The following is a 19,353-nucleotide window of genomic DNA, read 5'->3' as shown; positions in this document are numbered from 1 at the left end:
TTACAGAAGTCAGAGTTCTTGCATTTTGTCAGATAACACTATACCTCATTTTCCCTCGCTGACACAACCCCTTTTTCAATGGCTGGCTCCCTGGAACGCATACGTGAAGGTTACGATGGCTTGGTGAACACTTTCTGCTCTGGAACTGGGGTGACATCTTTGCCTTCCAGAAAGAAGCAGCTCGATTTTCAACCTTCACTTGGCCTTCACTTGTATGTTTCTTCAGCCGGGTCTTCTGACTCTCTTAGGGAACACCCTCACTCATGGGGCAGGCCGGCTTACTGAGAGCCGATTCTTCAGAAAAGAAGTTGCTGAATGATTGATTCACTCAAAGCCCATTTAGCAAATGTACGCGTGGGGCAGACAAGCCCAGTCCAGTCCTACAAAGTACCTGACTGTATGAAAGCCAGTGACAAGGGGAATCTGTGGTAACAAAATATTGGGCACCAGCATCCACTAAGCACCACTTCCTTTCAAGACTGGGAGGAAGCTCATCTCAGGGAGCTTGTCCAAGGTCACACAGCTTAGCAATGTCTGTTTTGACTCCAAAAGAAAAGCGCTTTCTGCATCCACTGGATTTATTAGATGCAATAGTACTACAAAGAGATGCTACTCTCTTCTGCCACCTGGTCACCAAGTGACACTGGTCAGATAGGATCAGCAGTCTAAGTGCTTTTTTCAAGATAATGGTTTCCTATTAATTAGTCTCTGAAGGTGACCAATTAATTTTTAAATATTATTTGTGATCATTCTGTTCTTGATTTGTGCATATTGAACGGTATCTACCTGCTGCATTTTGTAACCTCATCGAAACTCAAATTATCCTCCCTTTGGCCAGTGTGAGCTTCTTCAGGTTGGCTCCTGTGTCCTTTAACATGACCTATGTCGACTTGGGTTGCCGTCCTGCTTTCTGTTAGGACCAGATATTCTACGCTCTTTGGTTCATTACCTACTCCAACCCGTAACCCCCCTATTCTCCAAGAAGCTCTGGTTCCTTTAAGCAGAAGATGGTCATGCAAGTCGCTAAGAGCAGAGTGCTCATTGCTATTGGGGTGGTCATTGTTTCTAGGCCTTTTCTATGGATAGATAAAATATTTCATGAGTTCAACTTAATATTTCCAATTCAGATTCAAGACGTGAGGATTTTTACTCATCTTCTCCTCTATGACATATCTTTCTTCCACACTGAGAATCCCAATTCTGAAAGACGTTGGAGATGATAGAACTCCAATGTCACTAAACTTCTCCCTTGTTTTTTCTAGATCACGTATAGAAGAGTCTCAGGATGACAATGCCAATGCTACTAGCCCCCAGTATAAAAACGGAAAACGGTTAAAAGTATTTTGTTTGCAAATGTTCTCCACCCCAGTTTGTTTATGGCAGGGCTACAGCGACACTCTCAGTGCACAGTCATGTGCTCGCTCCCTTTTAATTCTCATTTTGTCTTAGTTCTCAAGTATGTGCACACTTGATACTTACCATTAGGCCTCAGGCCAGTGTCTCCACTAGTTTTGTTGTCGAGGCTTATTCTCTGCTAGATCCAGAAAGGGCTGTGGGGACAGCATTGCCTGCCGATGAGCATCTGTCATACTTTAGACTTGAATTGTAGTTTTTACAACCTAACGGGTTTCCTTGTTTTGGTTTCTTTCTCAAGGGCTCTTACTGTGTGTATGTTGGATCTTCTTTGCCTGTCTTTAATATTTGTCATCTTCTGTTGAATCTTTTTACCTCTTTCATTTCTTTTTGAGTTTAAAAAATTTCCTTCATTCACTTGCTGTTCCTCTGAAGGCATTATGTGTGCGTGTTATTCACTCTTATATTCCTTCTGGTTTAGTTTTCATTTCTTAGGTGACTCTTTTTTTTCCCCCCTATTTCTAGTTCTTTCTTGAGTTCTGTCACCTCACTTAGAAGTTTTAAAAATTGTGGGGCTCTTGGCTGGCTCAGTCAGTTAGGTGTCCAACTCGTGGTTTGGCTCACATCATGGTCTTGTGGTTCGTGAGATCGAGGCCTGCGTCAGGCTCTGCTCTGCCCCTCTCCCTCAAAATAAACATTTTTAAAATTTGTAAGTTATTTGTTCGTTAATGTTTTGTGTCATTTCCTTAATGTCTTTTAGTTAATTTTGAAATGGTAGATTACAGACTTTATGTGTTTCGTGAGCATGCTTTCCTTGTATGTAGAAGTGTTATTCTCCATTTTCTCTTTTTTAAAATAATAGCTTTGGGATTTTACTAGAAAGTTTAAAAAAATTTTTTTTAATGTTTATTTATTTTGAGAGAGACAGAGCTAGAGCAGGGGAGGGGCAGAGAGAGAGGGAGACACAGAATCCAAAGCAGGCTTCAGGCTCTGAGCTGTCAGCACAGAGCCTGACATGGGGCTCGAATCCACCAACCATGAGATCATGACCTGAGCCAAAGTCAGACGCTTAACCAACTGAGCCACCCAGGCGTCCCAAAAGTTTCTCATTTTTATGGGAAATTAGTTCTCTCAAACATTTATAAGGAAGCATGGTTCTTTCAAGTTGTGTTAAAATATACAGCAGTCTTCTTTTAGGGGTTTCCTGGCTCTGTTCCCCTCCACCACTTTGGTCTAGATGTTCTCTTTTCTTTGTCTCTGTTTCCTCTGTCCTAACTAATTTTTATTCTGCTCCCATCAGCTTTTCTTTAGTGTGGGGTCCTGTCTTAGAAAAGAACCATAGTGGGTCAGTGTCAAGAAGTCACAGATGAAGGGCACCTGGGTGGCTCAGTTGGTTAAGCATCTGACTTTGGCTCCGGTCGTGATCTCACGATCTGTGAGTTGGAGCACCCCCTCGGGCTCTATGCTGACAGCTCAGAGCCCAGAGCCTGCTTCAGAGTCTGTGTCTCCATCTCTTCTGCCCTCCCCCACTCTTGCTCTGTCTCTCTCAAAAATACACAAACATATAAAAACGTTACAAAAAAGTCACAGTTGATCCAGCTCCTACGGGACTCACTGCGGACCCTTTATCCTTACCCACTACTGGAGTGAGAACGGGCCCCCCTGTATTCCAGCTGTGGCGCCCAATGGTGCTGCTTTTCTTTCCAGTGAATACTTTTGGCCATTTTGAAGTTCTCCTGTTCTCAGCTCTTTTAGTCCCCCTGTTGCTTCCTTTGGCTTCCTCTCACATGAACACTGGTACCGTGCGGTGTTGCGGCTATGATCACCTTTATTTAGGGGTTGTAGGGATATCTTGCCACCTAATTTTCTTGTAAATATTTTGATCTATTTTTTAGTTTGCTGTCTGCTTGCTGTAACTAGTTTTTGTGTGGGAATTCTGAAAGATCCAAACTGTGCTTCCACTGGTACTGTCATCTTCCTAGTCATGATATAATTTAAACCACTAATTAATATAGAAAAAAAATAAAGATGGTATAAAGCAAAACCACAATAGAAAATATATGTGCTGCTATAGAGATAATTTGAGGAAAAATAATAACAAAATAACCTGGGAGTGAATAGTACAGCAGAGTTGGTCCATATATAGTAATTTTATAGTAGTATGAAACAATTTAGGTGTATTTGTGGAGTTATTTAAGCAGTTTTCAAGGGTGTTTTTAGAATCACATCAACTTAACCCCTAAAAATTGATTCTTGAAGAATTCCCCCAAACACATGCAACCACTTGATATGATGCTAGCCCCCAAGGCTAAACTAGGTGTTAGCCTGGAGGTATGGGCTCAGGACCATGCCTTGGGCGTTATTCTTCCACTGGGATACTGGTTTGTTGTCATTTCCTATGGGATTTTAACGAAATATCAAGGTAGAGAGGAGGCTGGGAGTGACATTAAAGTCGAAACAGGTTTATTTCATATTAAGTTTCTGCAAGCGAAGATTGCTGTTTAAACAAATGCTATTATAAATCCCTTTACAAATGGGTCTTTTATGTAAAACAAATAAGCACCTGCTAATCTATCTCTCCTGTAAATTAAGAATTTTATGTCAGATTTGCTTTAAGTGAGCAAATCCTGTAAATGGACGGTTGCTAAAAAGATCACACTGTTAGATAATCTGTATGTAGATACATGCACTATTTATAAAACAGCATGTGCTATCTTTTTTCTCCATCTTTTTATTTTTATTTCATTTTTAATTTTTTAATTTTTTTAATAAAGTTTATTTTGACAGGGAGAGAAAGAGAGCATGAGTGGGGGAGAGGCAGAGATAGAGGGAGAGAGAGAATCCCAAGCAGTACCCACACTGTCAGCACAGAGCCCCATGCAGGGCTTGAACTCATGAACCGTGAGATCATGACCCGAGCCGAAATCAAGAGTCAGACACTTAACCAACTGAGCCGCCCAAGAACCCCTTTTCTCCATCTTTTTAAATCCCCTTTTGCCACCAAAGTATAAATCTTTTGAATGCGGAGATTGTGTCTTTTATGTTTTTGTATTCCCATCCACTGGTTAAGTATATAATGATGGTGATGTGATGGTGAAACATGGGAGAAAGACCTCTTGCTTTGTCCTATTTCAGGGTCGTATTTAGCCCATCTGCTAACTACTCTTTGTGCCAAGATCTGGGAAGACTAAAGAGACAATAATAATATATATCCTTGAGAGATAATCTCATGGGAAAGATTAAAAAAATATGTATAAACATTAATAAGAAATTGCTACACTATTATTTAGATATCAAATAAAGTCGATACATTAAACTGTGGTCTTCATAAAACTATTTTTTATTTATAACTTCTTTTTCTTTCCACTGAACCAATACCAGTTGTTTATTTAGGCCTTCTTTCCCCTTTTCTTTCCACATATTTGACAATCTCTTGTAAGAAGACAGTGATTATGGGTACTTTTACCATCTGACGTATTTTTACCAGCAGTATAATTTTTTTCTCATCATATTTCTTGCCTAGGAAAGAGATTCTATAGAGAGACAATATGAGACAGCCCGGCAGGCCCTGATGGGAAAGATTCCTCCTCATCACACCGTTTTGTTTCAAAGGTAGCGATTTATCACATTTATTTACACCTGGGCATCTTTACCTTGATTCTCTAGGATCCAAATAGACCCCATGAATCCCAGATCATCGACCTAACCGGGGGCCTCTGTACTAAGGTAGATCCGGTGAATGAGTAGTAAACTGGTTCTATAAGTGGTATTTTCCTTTCATTTATATATTTTTAAAGAAGAGGTAATATGTTCACAGCTCCTAGAAACTGATGGTTTTTTAAAAAATGGTATTTCAGGTGGAATTGAATACATATATCAGCCTTCACCAAAGCTGTTCATAACTGAAGGTTAATTATATCTTGCTGAATATCTTGTTCTCGTCCATCACGATTCTCAAAACAATAGTAATTAATTATTTGTGAAGTCATTTATTTAATGCATCCTCCCCATATTAAACTGCAAATTCCATGAGGGTGGGAATTATTGTCTCTATTAATCTATGAATTCTCAGTTCTTAATATGAAAGGTTTTATTTAGTTCATTCTGCATAGTAGTCTTTGTGATGTTATGGCTATAGTAATTACTGTACTACTAATTGTTGTGTATTAAGAGGCATATTTAGGCTTTAATATTTACTCAAAATGAATAACTAGGTCATGATGGCTATAAAATGTTTGCAATTTTCTCATTATGTTACAGGGTTGTTTTTGTTTTAAGTAATGGTAGTCTCATTTAAAAAATTTTTTTAATGTTTATTTATTTTTGAGAGAGAGAGAAAGAGCATGAGCAGGGTAGGGGCAAAGAGAGAGGGAGACACAGAATCTGAAGCAGCTCCAGGCTCTGAGCTGTCAGCACAGAGCCCGACGAGGAACTCAAACTCACAAACCTGAGATCGTGACCTGAGCCAAAGTCCGACACTTGACCTACTGAGCTACCAGGTGCCCCTTAATGTTACAGGTTTTGGTATTCTGAATTCTCTTTTCTATGTCATTTTAGAAAATTTGAGAAATAAAGTGAAGTCCCTGTTTTCAGAAAGTTAGGAAGAACATTGACAAGACCTTAATTATAGCATTTAAAAAAGCTTTTTAGAATGCAGTGATTCAAGGAAGCAGAATAAAGAAGCCATTAAAAAAATTTTTTTTCAATTTCAGTTCTTTTCATTGTCTATAATTTTAAGCTGTGGAAAGTCTTCAACCAATATAAATGAAACCAAGTTTTGTCTATTTGTTACCTATCCAAAAAGTGTGATGAATTTTCTCCATCTTAGTAGGCTATCTTTGGATAATCTGGTTCAAAAGATTGGCTGTGCCGTATATATGGAGTTCTACTGAAGGGCCAGGGGGGTGATGGCCAGGAGGTAGGCAGTGTCCTCCAGAGCATCAAAACTGGGGTCTGTGTGACCTCTGACCAGCAGCAGGACCATGCTTATGAAAACACTGGGGATAGACAACTAAGCAGTTTGAAATATGAGCTCCAAATGGGTCATACTAGGACAGAGAGATGCTTTGAATTTGCATGCATTTATGTGCAATTGGCCTACTTTGCACACAGCAACTCTATTTAGCAAGTCTGAGGGGAATAGAGATGGGATTTTTTTCGCTGAAAATGGTTAATGATTCTTTCAAGTTACTCTGGGGAAACAGGCTAGTAGAGATGAAAAAATATTTCCACTAAAGTTCAGTTGAGATTATAACATTAGCATTTTTAGAGATATTTTATTCTGGTATCATTTCAAAGCATTGGATTGTAAACAAAATTCAGAAATATCTATTTCAGTTTTAATAGCAGTTGATACATTGCTGGGCCTCACATAACAAATGGACTAGGATTTATAATAGAATATGTAGAATACGTCCTATCAGTAGGAAGATAATTTGCTTATATTAGTGACTTAATGGATAAGGAAGATTCAAAACAATACAAATTTGCTTAATCTACAAATTAGAACGTAATAACGTTAGTGTTTTAAGACAAGCTCTGGAGTAAATGTTGCAGTTGTTCCAAATAGATTTTATTAGCATTTGCATTTATGTGGATAACATTGGTCAGTATTTAGGTATTACATGTGTATACGTTTGGTATCATTACAAAATTCTTGCAGGTTTTCTTTTTCTGATTTCAGGGGTCTGGTACCAGCACCTATTATCAATAGTCTACATTATTTTACAGCTTTCGAATTACAGAAAAATTTTGACCTTTCTGAAGATTATTTTAAAACCCCCTTTGGACCATATTCTGAAAAGAGGTGAGTTGAGTTTTGTTGGATATAAGTGGCTCTTTTCCGATGATTAGTTAAAATCATGGCACTCATCCCTAAGCTTCAGAGAAATCCTAAAACTGGGAAGCAGGGCCCCACCGTCCACTCTGGAATTTCAGAGGAGTAGATCCTGGCCCTCTAGGGAGGATACAGGCATATAACCTGTGTTCATACGGTTAAAAGCTTCTTTCTGGGATTTTGAATCTTAAGGGAGTGACACAAAGATGCAGGGCAGTTAGAGATCATTCAAGACACCAGTCGTGGAAGATCAAGCATCCATGGTGGAGTGCAAGCAGTGATGATCTACCAATCTCTTCCCATATTGAGACCTGGCTGTGAACTTGGTACCTGGCTTACCTTGGTTCCTGCCTGGGTTTTAGGTGTGATTTCTCCATTTTCCATTAAGTCTATAAACTATGCAGTAGCTTTTCAATAACTCTCTTTTAAATATTAAAATTAGCCAGAGTTGGTGTTTGTAATCTGCAATCAACATCTCTGATTAATGTAGTGCTGTGTTTCTAAATGTTTACCAGCCGATGTCTAACATTAAAGGAAAAGGGGGGCATTTCAGGGTTCCATTGCTTAATGTGTCAAAGTGTGGTTCAAAAGCTGAATATGTGTTAAGGTGAAGACTACATATAGACCACAGCAGACACTCCCCCACTGAATTCAATGCTTGGCCTTAGCAAGCATTCTATTATATTCTGTAATAGACAGAATAAAGCTGCTTCTTCAGCCACGTCTATTTCTACAATTGACCATCTCTCCATCGGTCTTGAATCCAAACTTCCCAAGCAAAGATCTGGCTGGTTGGGTCAATAACCACCTGGCAGGGGTGCCACTCTTGAATAGAGATCTGTAGGAAATAAGCTGGTCTACACATTGGTTGCACCTATATCAAGCACCCACCCTTTATCCGATTATCTGTGGCCGGGCCAGACAAACCAATGACAGAGAACCAAGTAGAGAACTCTTCAGACGGGGTGTGTGGGTTTGGCAGTCTCTCTGGAGTGTCTGAATACATGGCAATGTATAGACAAGAAATGTGATGGGAACGAAGTGCACTAAAACATTAACAGTGGATATTTCTCTAAGATTATCAGTTATTTTTATTTTCTTCTTATCCTTTTTCTGTACCTTCTAAATTGTGTGCACTGGATATGTATTTTATATTTATATCCTAAAAAGACTATTAAGAATCCATGATGATTTGATGAAATATTTCGTCAGTGGAAAAAATTGGCCCATTACACATGATTAAGTTTCTCACATGTTAAAACAAATGTTAGTTAAGGTATAAGGAGTTAAATACAAATCAATGCCTATGATATAATAAGTGTTGAAATTGAAATGCATATGTATATCCAACATAATTAGGTTTAAAGATATTCATGCGTATGTATAGGAAAAAAAATACTGAAAATATCCGAACAGTATCTTCTGGTGATGAGATTATGACCAATTTTTATTTTCTTTGTTCTTCTCCCTTATTTTCAATGGTGAACATTTAATCAATTTTGAAGTATTAATATAACTTTAAAAAGTTATTTTAAAACTCTGCCCACAGCAAAGGATATTTTTTAAGGGCATGTATCATGATAAGAATGACAGTTTAAAGAATGAGTGATGTTTTCCTTTATTTCTGAGTTCCATTGTTGTACCATTTGGATGTCCTTTCATAAGCTTGATGATGAAAAACAACCATCCCTTCTAAATGGTTCCTCCAAGCCTATACATTTCGCTAGATACTGGGGACCTAGTATTATGATTAGCAAGTTAACTTTCTTTGATAGTGTTGAAACTGTGGATCTGTGAGGATTTATTCAAGCTCTGAAGTTTTAGTGCACTAGGTTGATGAGAATCCAGTGAGAAAGAGAAGGTCTTAGTTCAGGCGGCTGTAACAAATTACTGTAGACTGGGTTGCTTGAACAACAGACATTCATTTCTCACACTTCTGGGTGCTAAGCAGTCTGAGATCGAGGACCAGCATTGTCACATTCTGGTAAGGGTCCTCTTCCTGGTTTGCAGATGGCCACCGTCTTGCCTCTTCCTTACGTGGTGGAGAGCAGAGAGAGGAAGCAAGAGCTCTTGTGTCTCTTCTTATAAGGGCTCTGATCCAATTCCTCACAAACTCCGGCAGGTCCCACCCCCACCCCACCCCAAAATCATCTTATTGGCATTAGGATTTCAACATATGAATTGAAGGGAGGGGAGTGGACACGTTCAGACCATGACAGAGAGAGAAAAAGAGTACTTAACAGGCTGCACTGAGCTTATTCATCGTCTGTCCCCCAGGTGAAAAGGGTGGGTCAGGCCTACCCTCAAGTCTGAATGTTCACTTGTGGTAATAGACGTGTGTCTTTCAACTCTGATATTTCTTTATACTTCTTTTACATCTGTCTTTCAAAGCATTTTCATTTACTGCTTTCTTTGATACAAAGGAAGAGTAATTGTTGAGAGACAGAACTTGCTCTGTAACCCCCCCCCTTTTTTTTTTTAAAAAGGTTTACTTGTGTTTAAGCTCCATGGCCAACATGGAGCCCAGCATGGAGCCCAATATGGGGCTTGAACTTACAACCCTGTAAGTTGAACTTACAACTCAAGACCTGAGCTGAGATCAAGAGTCAGACGCTTAACCAACTGAGCCACCCAGGTGCCCCTGGTGTGTGCTTTAAATGCACACATACTCTTTTTCAAAAATAAGAGACCAAAACATGTGTTATGGGTTGAATTGTGTCCTGCCTCCCACCAAATTTACCTGCTGGATTCCTAACCCCCTCAGAATGTGACCTTACTTGGAAATATGGTTGTTGAAGATGTAATTTGTTAAGATAAGGTCATACTGGAGTAAGGTAGACCCCTAATGCAATATGGCCACATAAAAAGGAGAAATTTGACACAGACATACACACAGAAGAGTGCTTGGGTGATGTAAAGCCTAGGAACACCAGATTGCCAGAAAACCACCAGAAGCTAGAAGAAAGGCCTAGAATTCTTTGTCACAGCCCTCAGAAGGAACCAGTCCTATTGATACCTTGATCTTGAGACTTTTAGACTCTAGGACTGTGAGACAATGCATTTCAGCCACTCAGTTCACAGTATGTTGTTACAACAGCCCTAACAAACTAATATGATATGTATTAAAAATCCATGTGATGTGTTTCTTGATATTTTCTTTCTGTGTTTCCTTCAACTTACTACATTTGTATTACTCTAGAGATTTGGCCATAAGATCTATGGATTATTGTGTTTTTTCCTAAAAGAAGGAAGAATATCTTTATGCTTCTATAGTTTGGAATAGAAGATCTAGCCTATAAAACATAAATGCATCTAACATTGTATTTAGGAGAACAATACTCAGTTTATTATACTTCTAGACAGAAGCGCCCAAACAGGGTTAATAATGGCACTTGCCCACTGCAAGAGGAAAGAACTGCTCAGTCACTGGGAAATCCAAAAGTATTGATCTCAATTCTTTAGGGAGTGCTTCTTAGATAAGCTCAGTTACCTTATGTGGGAGCAAGAGATTGGAAAACAAAGTCTTGTAGGAGCATGGGTATCTACCTGAAGGGGGACTAGTATTCTGTGAAGGGATTCCAAAAACTGTTGTCTAACAAAAAAAGACAAACCCAAGAACTCAGTCCAAGCTGATAAGAGGGACCTGCTCCTTCAAACAAAGAGTTCAACTTTTCTATCTGTTGATAACAAGTACCCAACACTTCTAAGCAGAACTCTGGCTGCAGGTACATTGCTCCGTCCTGGACTGTCTCTGCCTGGGAACGTTGGGGCCATCTAGCCCCAGCTGTGGTTTGAAAGGTTAAGCAGAAGGCAGGTGTCTGTGCCCAGGGTGGGAAAGCTGATTTTGGATTCCAGCCGTGGACTACCACCCAAGTGCTACAGCCTCTGCTTGCCATTCAAACATAACACAGACAGCATGAGTGTCCTCACATTGGACGTGTCCCTCAGTATGCCTACGTCACCCACTACATTTCCTCCTGGGACAAGGACACACCCAGGCAACTAATTGGACTGCGCTTCCTAGGAAGGGGGCCTTGAACTCCTGGGGACACCTCATTAAAACTCGCTTCTACACTTTTGATCTCTGCTACTATCATAATATCACCCTGGTAGACAGAGACACCCTCATTAAATGACAAGCTTTGTCCTGAATAGACCCAATTTGCGTCAGCCTTTGCTACTACCAGATGTGAACGTAAGTTAAATGTGACGTGTGAATGAGTGGAGGTCACCCTGAATTTGACATTTGATCCTAGAAATGTACTTCTGTGCTAAGATAGTAGTTATCACATTGGAACTGCAGAGAAGAAAGCATAATCATGGCCAACTACCAGGCTCTGCAGTAAATAATTACCTACTAGTTTTCAACATTTTATTTATTTTTTAGGGGTTTTTTTTAAGTTTATTTTATTTTGAGAGAGAGAGAGAGAGAGAGAGAGAGAGAGAGAGAGAGTGTGTGTGTGTGTGTGTGTGTGTGTGTGTGTGTGTGTGTGAGCGAGCATGAGCTGGGGAGGGGCAGAGAGAGGGAGAATCCCAAGCAGGCTTATGCTTTTGGCATGGAGATCGACTCAGGGCTTGAACTCACAAACCATGAACTCGTGACCTGAGCCGAAATCAAGAGTCTGAAGCTTAACCGACTGAGCCACCCAGGCTCCCCTCAACATTTTAAATTGTTCTTTGGCTAAATCATAAAAATACAAAACTATGAATATAAAACTTCATCTCATTAACGTTGGCAGTGAAACGTAGAGCTCTAATGACAGTTGAGGAGGTGGGGTGGAAAGTTAATATGCATCATCTGTTGTTGATGGAACAAGAAAATGGAGATTTTAAATTCAGTACATGGAGATGTAGTTCTGACAGACGGGAGAAGTGAAAATAGTGGTAGAGCTATTTGGGGGGAAAATAGGGGAAAGGATGAATCCTTTCCGATCATAGCAGAAATCCATATCTGCCAAAGATAAGTTTAAAACCAGTAAGTCAAAAGAGGTCAGTAACATTTAGCAATAAGATTATTGTCAGAATATCTAAAAACAGACATGGTTAGAAATGGTTGGCTCTCAGGAGAGTCAAAGTGGTATCGGGAGAGGTAGGGCTTGGATTGTCACTTTTTATTATAAGTCCTTCTGTATGATATCACTTAGTTTTAATTATATGTATATACAGTTGACCCATGAACAACACAGGTTTGAACTACATGGGCCCATTTATATATGGATTATTTGCAGTACAGTATACTGCACTGTAAATGTGTTTTCTCTTTCTTACCAGTTTCTTTTTAATTTTTTTCAATATTTATTTTTAAGAGAGAACGTGAGCAGGGGAGAGGTAGAAAGAGAGGGAGACACAGAATTTGAAGCGGGCTTCAGGCTCTGAGCTGTCATCACAGAGCCGGACGTGGGGCTTGAACTCACAGACCGCGGATCATGACCTGAGCCGAAGTCGGACGTTTAACCGACTGAGCCACCCCGGGCACCCCATAATTTTCTTAATAACCTTTACTCTATGTTCCTTTATTGGAAGAGTAAGAATGCAGTTCATAATACATAAAACCTACAAATTATGTGCTCATCAACTGTTGGTGTTATCAGTAAGGTTTCCAGTCAACAGTAAGCTGTGAGTAGTTAAGTTTTTGTGGAGTTAAAAGTTATGCATGGATTTTCGACTGCACTGAGGGTCAGCACCCCTAACCCTCACATTGTTCAAGGGTCAGCTGTAGTAAGTTGCTTAAACTGTTAAGGAAATGTTTTTGGAGAAATAAGAAAAAAAATGAGGACAAGATGAGTACATTTTGACTTTATAAACATTTCGAGTTTCTCTAGGTCCAAAACAAATGTAAAAGGGAAACAGCAAACTCTTTAAAATAGAACACAAGCGTTAACATTCAATCTGTAGAATTCATGCAAATTGATATGGCAAACAGGAAGATAGATCATCCAAAGATCAATGAGGAGAAGACAGTTTACAAATGACAGGAGACAAACTAATTCACAAATGGATAAATTTTAAAATGCAGAAAGACTGTTGAATCTTGGTGGGAACAAAGCAGCAAAGCCCAGCTACGTCCCAGGGTCTGCATGTTGAGCCCCTCCCCTCCCCTCCATGGACCTGCCTCCCCTGGGAGGAAGCCAAGAAGCAGGCGAACCCCAAAGGGGGGTAACCTGGTGGCAGGATGTGCACTGGCCCAAAGACAGGAACATCGGACACCCCAATCCCACCCAACCTTATCCCGGAAAGGGCAACAAAATCACAGCCCCCCAAAACTAGCATTGGGTGTGCCCATTGCGTGATCCAGATCAGGCCCCCTAATACACTTTCATTTCCTCTATCCTTGAAGGAGCAGGAGCCGCCATATACAAACTGCACTTGATTCCGAAGCCCTAGGGATTAGTGTCTGTGTCTTGCTCATCTTGTGAACACCCCAGCATCCACCACGATGCCTTGCTCTTAACAGGTGTTCGGTTATGTTTGTAGATTGTAGGAGAAGTTTATGCTAATACGCGCAGTGTTTCCTCTGTCCGCTGCCATCTAGTTCCTCCTACTACAGATACCGCTGAAAATTTTAGCTCGACAGGGATGTGCACCGACTACTGAAAGGACCCAGTAACGGTAACCCAGTGAAGCCACAGGCATAGATTGTATGGCCCTTGGTAGTTTCTCATCTCAAAGATATCATTCACTTTTCATTTTTCAGTGGCAAGGAGTCCCACATCATCAAGAGCTATTCTACATTATTTCGTGCCTATCCGTGGTCCAAAGAAATGTCTTTTCAGCCTCCAGAGGGCAGCATTTGTTCATACGTAGGATCAGGAATAAGCGAAAGTGAGGCAGATGAGACCCTAAAAGGTATGAGTCATTTTACATATGGTTCTCATATAAATATTAATGTTATAATTATATCTATTTCCCATTGTTTCCTGCTTTTTTTTTTTAATTAAATGGGTGTTTTAAGCCAGAATCTCTCCTCTGAGGTGGACTGGGTTTTTGTCTCCCATTGTTAGAGATGAGAAACAAAGTTCAGAAAGGTCGGGAATATGTCCAGGGTCACTTACTTAGGTTACTCAGAATGGGCTTAGAATACACTGCCCGCAAGGGTCTTCTGGGGCCAAGGGGCCTGTGCTCTCTGCAGCAGGGCTTTGATGACTTAGGCCTCTTTCAGTGAAGGTGAAGAAAAACCTGGAAGATTTCAGATTGCCGGCCCATCTCCTGCTCTGGGAACCTGGCAGAATACCGATGGTTTTAGATTTTAAGGCTCTGGCCTACCCACGTCACCCCGTCTGTGCCCCTTCCTCCTCAACACACATGTGAACGGGTATCTCCAGGCACCAGCAAGACGGGCGTTGCCTTTTTGTCTGTGGGCATAGCAGCAGTGTTCGTGAATGACAGCGAGTAAAGACCCTGAACAGTGCGAGGAGACTGAAGGGCTAGAGGGGATGTGAAAAAGGGAGAGAGTAACCCAGGGTTGGAATAGAAGGCTATACTCTGTGAGCAGCAGATAGGGCGGTGAGTACACTGGGGGATTCTGGAGGACCTGCAAGCTGGCATGGGGCCGCCATTTGTAGCCCGGGGTAGGTGGCCAAGTTCTGCCTGAGCCCAGAAGAAAGCCCTCTGGATGTGGTGTGAGAAAGAAGTGAAGTGCTAGATACCAGGCATTATGATTATAACGTTGTACACACACGAGCAGAAGATTGTGGTAATTTTCTGCAGGATGGTGTCTGGAGATTTCTTTTGTTCCTTTGAATGGGCCATGTTTTCCTCTTTCTTTATGTGCCACGTGATCTTCGGTTGAAAACTGAGCATTTGAAAAAACAGCCACCTCTCCAACTCTGCACATTTCACTGAGGGCCAGAGAAGACCGTCACTAATTAGCAGGGCGTGTTCTGAGCCCGGGGTCAGCCCAGTGTGAAGGCTTATGGTCTTTCCAGTCCTTTTCCGGGCATGTACCTTTCCCGGACCAGTGTGTGTACTTTTTTTCCAATTCTCCGCTGTACACAGGTACTGTTTCAAGTCTTAATTTCCCTCACCCCTTAAGAGTCTCACCCCAGCTTCTTCTTGGGCCTAATGAAGATGTTCTATTATATTCTTCAAGTAGTAATTTCTTACACTAGGCGTACGTGGGTCTGTCTTCCCCACGACCACCTTGTGGGTTTTAACTAGCCATGCCCACTGCTTCCTGCAGCTTCACCTGTGTGAGATCTGCCAAAAGCTGTGCCACTTTTGGCCCTCTGAAACCCGAGTTAGGTGACCCAGACAGGTCAGAACATTGGTCTACTCTCTCTTTTTCGCAGGAGGAGGGTGGGACAAAGGTGAATTAAAACAAACAGACCAACCTTGAAATTTCCTACTGGGGTGTGTGTGTGTGTGTGTGTGTGTGTGTGTGTGTGTTGGTGGGGGCAGGCAGAAAGAGAGGGGGAGAGAGAGAATCCCAAGCAGGCTCTGTGGTGTCAACGCGGAACCCAAGTCGGAGCAGAATCCCACAAAACTTGAGATCATGACCTGAGCTGAAAGTAAGAGTCAGACACTTAACCGAATAAGCCACCTAGGTACCCCCCTCCTGCTTTTAATGCGGCTTTTTTCTCGGCTGGGCATTCACTTGCTTGCTATGGCTCTTCCACTGATTTCCAGAGCTCCTACAGGGTTGTTTTCGTTCGTCTTGTCGGTCAGTGTTTGCACGGGGGAACAAGGGCCTGGAGCTTCCCAGTCTGCCATCTTGCCATTGTCTCTCTGGGGTGGTCTTCTTAGCAATACATCACACGACTGGTTCTGGGTCACTTAAGCTCTCATATCTTTTCCACACAAACTGCCAAACCAGGTTTCCATCATCTAATCAATCTATCTAATCTATTTTTTTCTTACGTGGATGCAACTTTTATTTTCATCTTTTTATAATCTTGGTCTCAGTCCCACATTTTAGTTTAATTAGATCATTTTGGATATTGATTCATCTTCCATATTTATTACTTCACGGGTTTCTGTAAAACCAGCATGTTTGCTCTCTATGCCTTTGTCATAGTCACTGTCAACAATAGGATCCAGGACTTGGCCAAGGGTAGTGCCCTGTGACAAGTGTCTGGAGACTCAATTCTACTTGGCATGTGATTCCTAATCATATCTCTCTAGTGTCTTTATGTGAGAAACTTTGATATATGCCTTGCAGAAATTAAGACAGACTATCTCAGTGGTGTTTTCTAACTCAGAGGTCAGCAAGTTTTCTGTAAAGGATCAGACTTTTCTGCAAGCACTAAACCCTCCCGTTGTGGTGTGAGAGCAGCCATGGACAGTGTGGACCAAACTAATGGTCATGGGCTGGGTTCCAATAACTTTATTTGCTAAAACATACTGCAGACCTATGGGCTATAAATATATTGACCCCTGCCCAAGTAGAAGGGAAATTAAGTTAATTTGAAATAATTTTTTTTTTTTTTTTTTTGCAAATCCCTTCCAACACTTACCACTCACTCTGGTATTTTCTAAATGCACCAACCATTTCTTGCATAAACTTGAATTTGCTTAAGGTTTAAAGTCAAGTGTACTGGTTTATAAATCCTGGTTCCTTCCCATTTTAAAAATGGCAATGTTATTTGTCTCTAGTACTTTTCTCACTGTTCATGCATTCTTTGAGACCAAACACTCCAAAAGCACTTCTGGAGTTATTTCAGCACCGTGGGATACAACTTACCTGCGTGTAGAAATGTGAACTGATTTAGAAAGGAGGCTTCTTCTACTGTCTTCTTTCTTCTTCAGGGCCTTTCTTCTCTTAGGATGTTTTTGTCACCCTTTCCAGTTTAAAAAAATACCTCCACGTAGGCGGAGAGGGGGCGGCGGTATGTGGGGAAGAAGAAGAAACAGCAAACAAGGAGGGAGGTTTCTGGTTGGTTTTTTTTTTTTTTTTTTTTTTTTTTTGGTCCTCTGCTAACATAATATCTCAGAGAGCATGACATTCTTGCTGTGAATATACCTTAAAAAGGCCCATTTCCCTTCAGTGATTCAGATTGCTTCCATATGCCCCATAGATAGTCTTCCTGATCTTTTGGTATAGATCACACCATTTTTCTCACTCTGTAGAATACCGTGCTTCACTTTCTCAATCCCCACTATGCTGCTTCTCCCCAGTGAAAATTCGACTTCCTCGGCCAGCAGCCACCATGCTCAACCTTCAGTCTCTATCTTCCAAAGTCCTCTTGCTTCCCACAGTCTCCAATGGAACCTAGCTCCGTGGCCCATCCTTGGTGTCTTCATCCTTGGTGAACAGACCAACCTTAGAGCACAGTATATGAGATTTTACTAGGAAGGACTTCAGGGTATATAGGTGCATGTCTGCATTTGTATGTCTGTGCCAAGTCTGGTTAAGAATGATTGTAAAAGAATATGATGCCAGGCAGTGTTACAGAGGGTATGAGCAGGATACAAGAGTAGCATAGGAATTACTTGCTTTGGCAACCTTCTGATCATTGGGCAAGTCTACACAACCTCAGTCTCGTCTAACCATGCACAGGGTATATGTTAAAACTCTGATTTTTTTATTGCTTGGATATCATTTGTTCCCTGTAGTTTGTTTTGAATTAACTCTAAACAATATTGTGGTGCTTACAACATTGCAATGTTTATTTTCTTTTGTTTAGTGTACCAAGAGGTTAACTACATGTACTGTCTTTTTTTCTTAATGTTTTACAGTGCTACGTAAACAGTCATTTCCACATGAAAAAGTGTCTGTCGAACACAGAAGACACATGATGACCTCAGTTGTCAGTCAACCAGGTCTCAACACCAAACTCATCCTCCCTCCAATCCCTCAGGGCTGCAAGTGGACCAGTGGTTGACATTTGATCTTAACACGTAAAACTTGTTCTGATCATGTCCAATCCCTTTGTCTTACCTACCCATGGATCCTGTTTCCCACTCAACCAATTACCTACAAAAGAATGTTCTGTATGCCTTAATTCTCTCAATCAATTTCTTTTGTGATTCTCTGAGTAGTGTCTTTTTTTTCATGTAAATTATTTATTCTTAGCTTTTAGAAATGTAATTTCAGTTTTTCTCATAAGCTGTTAATGATTTCTCCAGCTGCTTCCTGCTCTGAAACATCAGGTGGCAAAAATTTCCCAAGATCTCTGCATTGCTATGTACATAGTGATTTTTGGATATATCCAACTGGGATTCTGCTTTTGAAATTTCAATGCGCCCATTTAGAACATTAGCGTATACTCTAGGGGGATTGAAATATTTTGTTCTTCTGATTATGAAAGTGTTGTAGAGTTCCATTTAACTTGTGACCAATAGGATATCGACTGCATCTCTCAAAGGGAATTAATTCATGTCTTTTTCATGGTTCATGGTTCTTGACTTGCTTTAGCAATATGAAGGAATAAGAACTATCATATATTTATTTTAGTTCACTCTTTCCTGACTCTGATTATGTGCTTCTCGTCATTAGACATATTTCTAAACAATTTTCATCATCTGTATAGTTTCACTACCTACTGTTTGCAGCAAAAAGAAAGAAAGAAAAAAAAGAAAAACAACAACAACAACAAAACATTGGATACTTATGGATAAGGCTAGTATTCAGCTGATATGTGCCAGTAAGATTATCCTGGTTCGTAAAACATTGAAACACATCTTTGGATTGGTATATTGTCTCCTCTCTGAATCCTCTGTACATGATGATTCATGGGAACAGGAGCTTTCATATAGTACTATACTAATTGTTACATACTTAAAATACTAAAAACCCTCTGATGACTTCCCTTTTAAAAATATCAAAACCTCCTTTAATAACCCTTTCTCCCATTATCACATTTGGATGTGACATGATTTGCTGTTGGCGTCTGTCTTCCACCTAGCCCTAAGCAGTCTCAACAGAAGCCGCTTAAAGTTCTTTTCTTGGGCTTGGTGGGAAGGGACAGGAGTGGGGTGGGAGGGAAGGGCAGAACGTGGAGAAAAGGACAGGCTGAGCAGGAAAAGGGAGTCAATCCTCTCTGAAGAAGTAAGGAGGCAGAGAGTGGGATATTTTAATGTTCACCAGGATCATCTAATCTTTTAAAAAGTTATTATGAAATATTTTAGACATACCAGAAGATATAAAAATAATAGTTCCAATTTCAGACAACATGGAGATGTACTTGTCCCTATTTCTTCCACAAAGTACAGTCAAATCCTAGAAA

General features: G+C 40.6%; 1 protein-coding gene across 1 annotated transcript in view; it reads left to right on the top strand.

Moving 5' to 3' along the window:
• Positions 1-18,162, top strand: part of LRGUK (leucine rich repeats and guanylate kinase domain containing) — a 109,292-nt gene extending 91,130 nt beyond the window's left edge. The window contains exons 17-20 of the mRNA XM_058724242.1: positions 4,877-4,965; positions 7,037-7,159; positions 13,884-14,035; positions 17,864-18,162. Of these exons, the coding sequence (XP_058580225.1) occupies positions 4,877-4,965; positions 7,037-7,159; positions 13,884-14,035; positions 17,864-18,009 (510 nt within the window). The 3' untranslated portion in view covers positions 18,010-18,162. The remainder of the gene's footprint in view (positions 1-4,876; positions 4,966-7,036; positions 7,160-13,883; positions 14,036-17,863) is intronic.
• The last annotated feature ends 1,191 nt before the right edge of the window (positions 18,163-19,353 follow it).

Source organism: Neofelis nebulosa, chromosome 4 (genome assembly GCF_028018385.1).
Source record: "Neofelis nebulosa isolate mNeoNeb1 chromosome 4, mNeoNeb1.pri, whole genome shotgun sequence".
Classification (NCBI taxonomy): Eukaryota; Metazoa; Chordata; class Mammalia; order Carnivora; family Felidae; genus Neofelis; species Neofelis nebulosa.
This window is presented reverse-complemented; position numbering and strand designations above follow the sequence as displayed.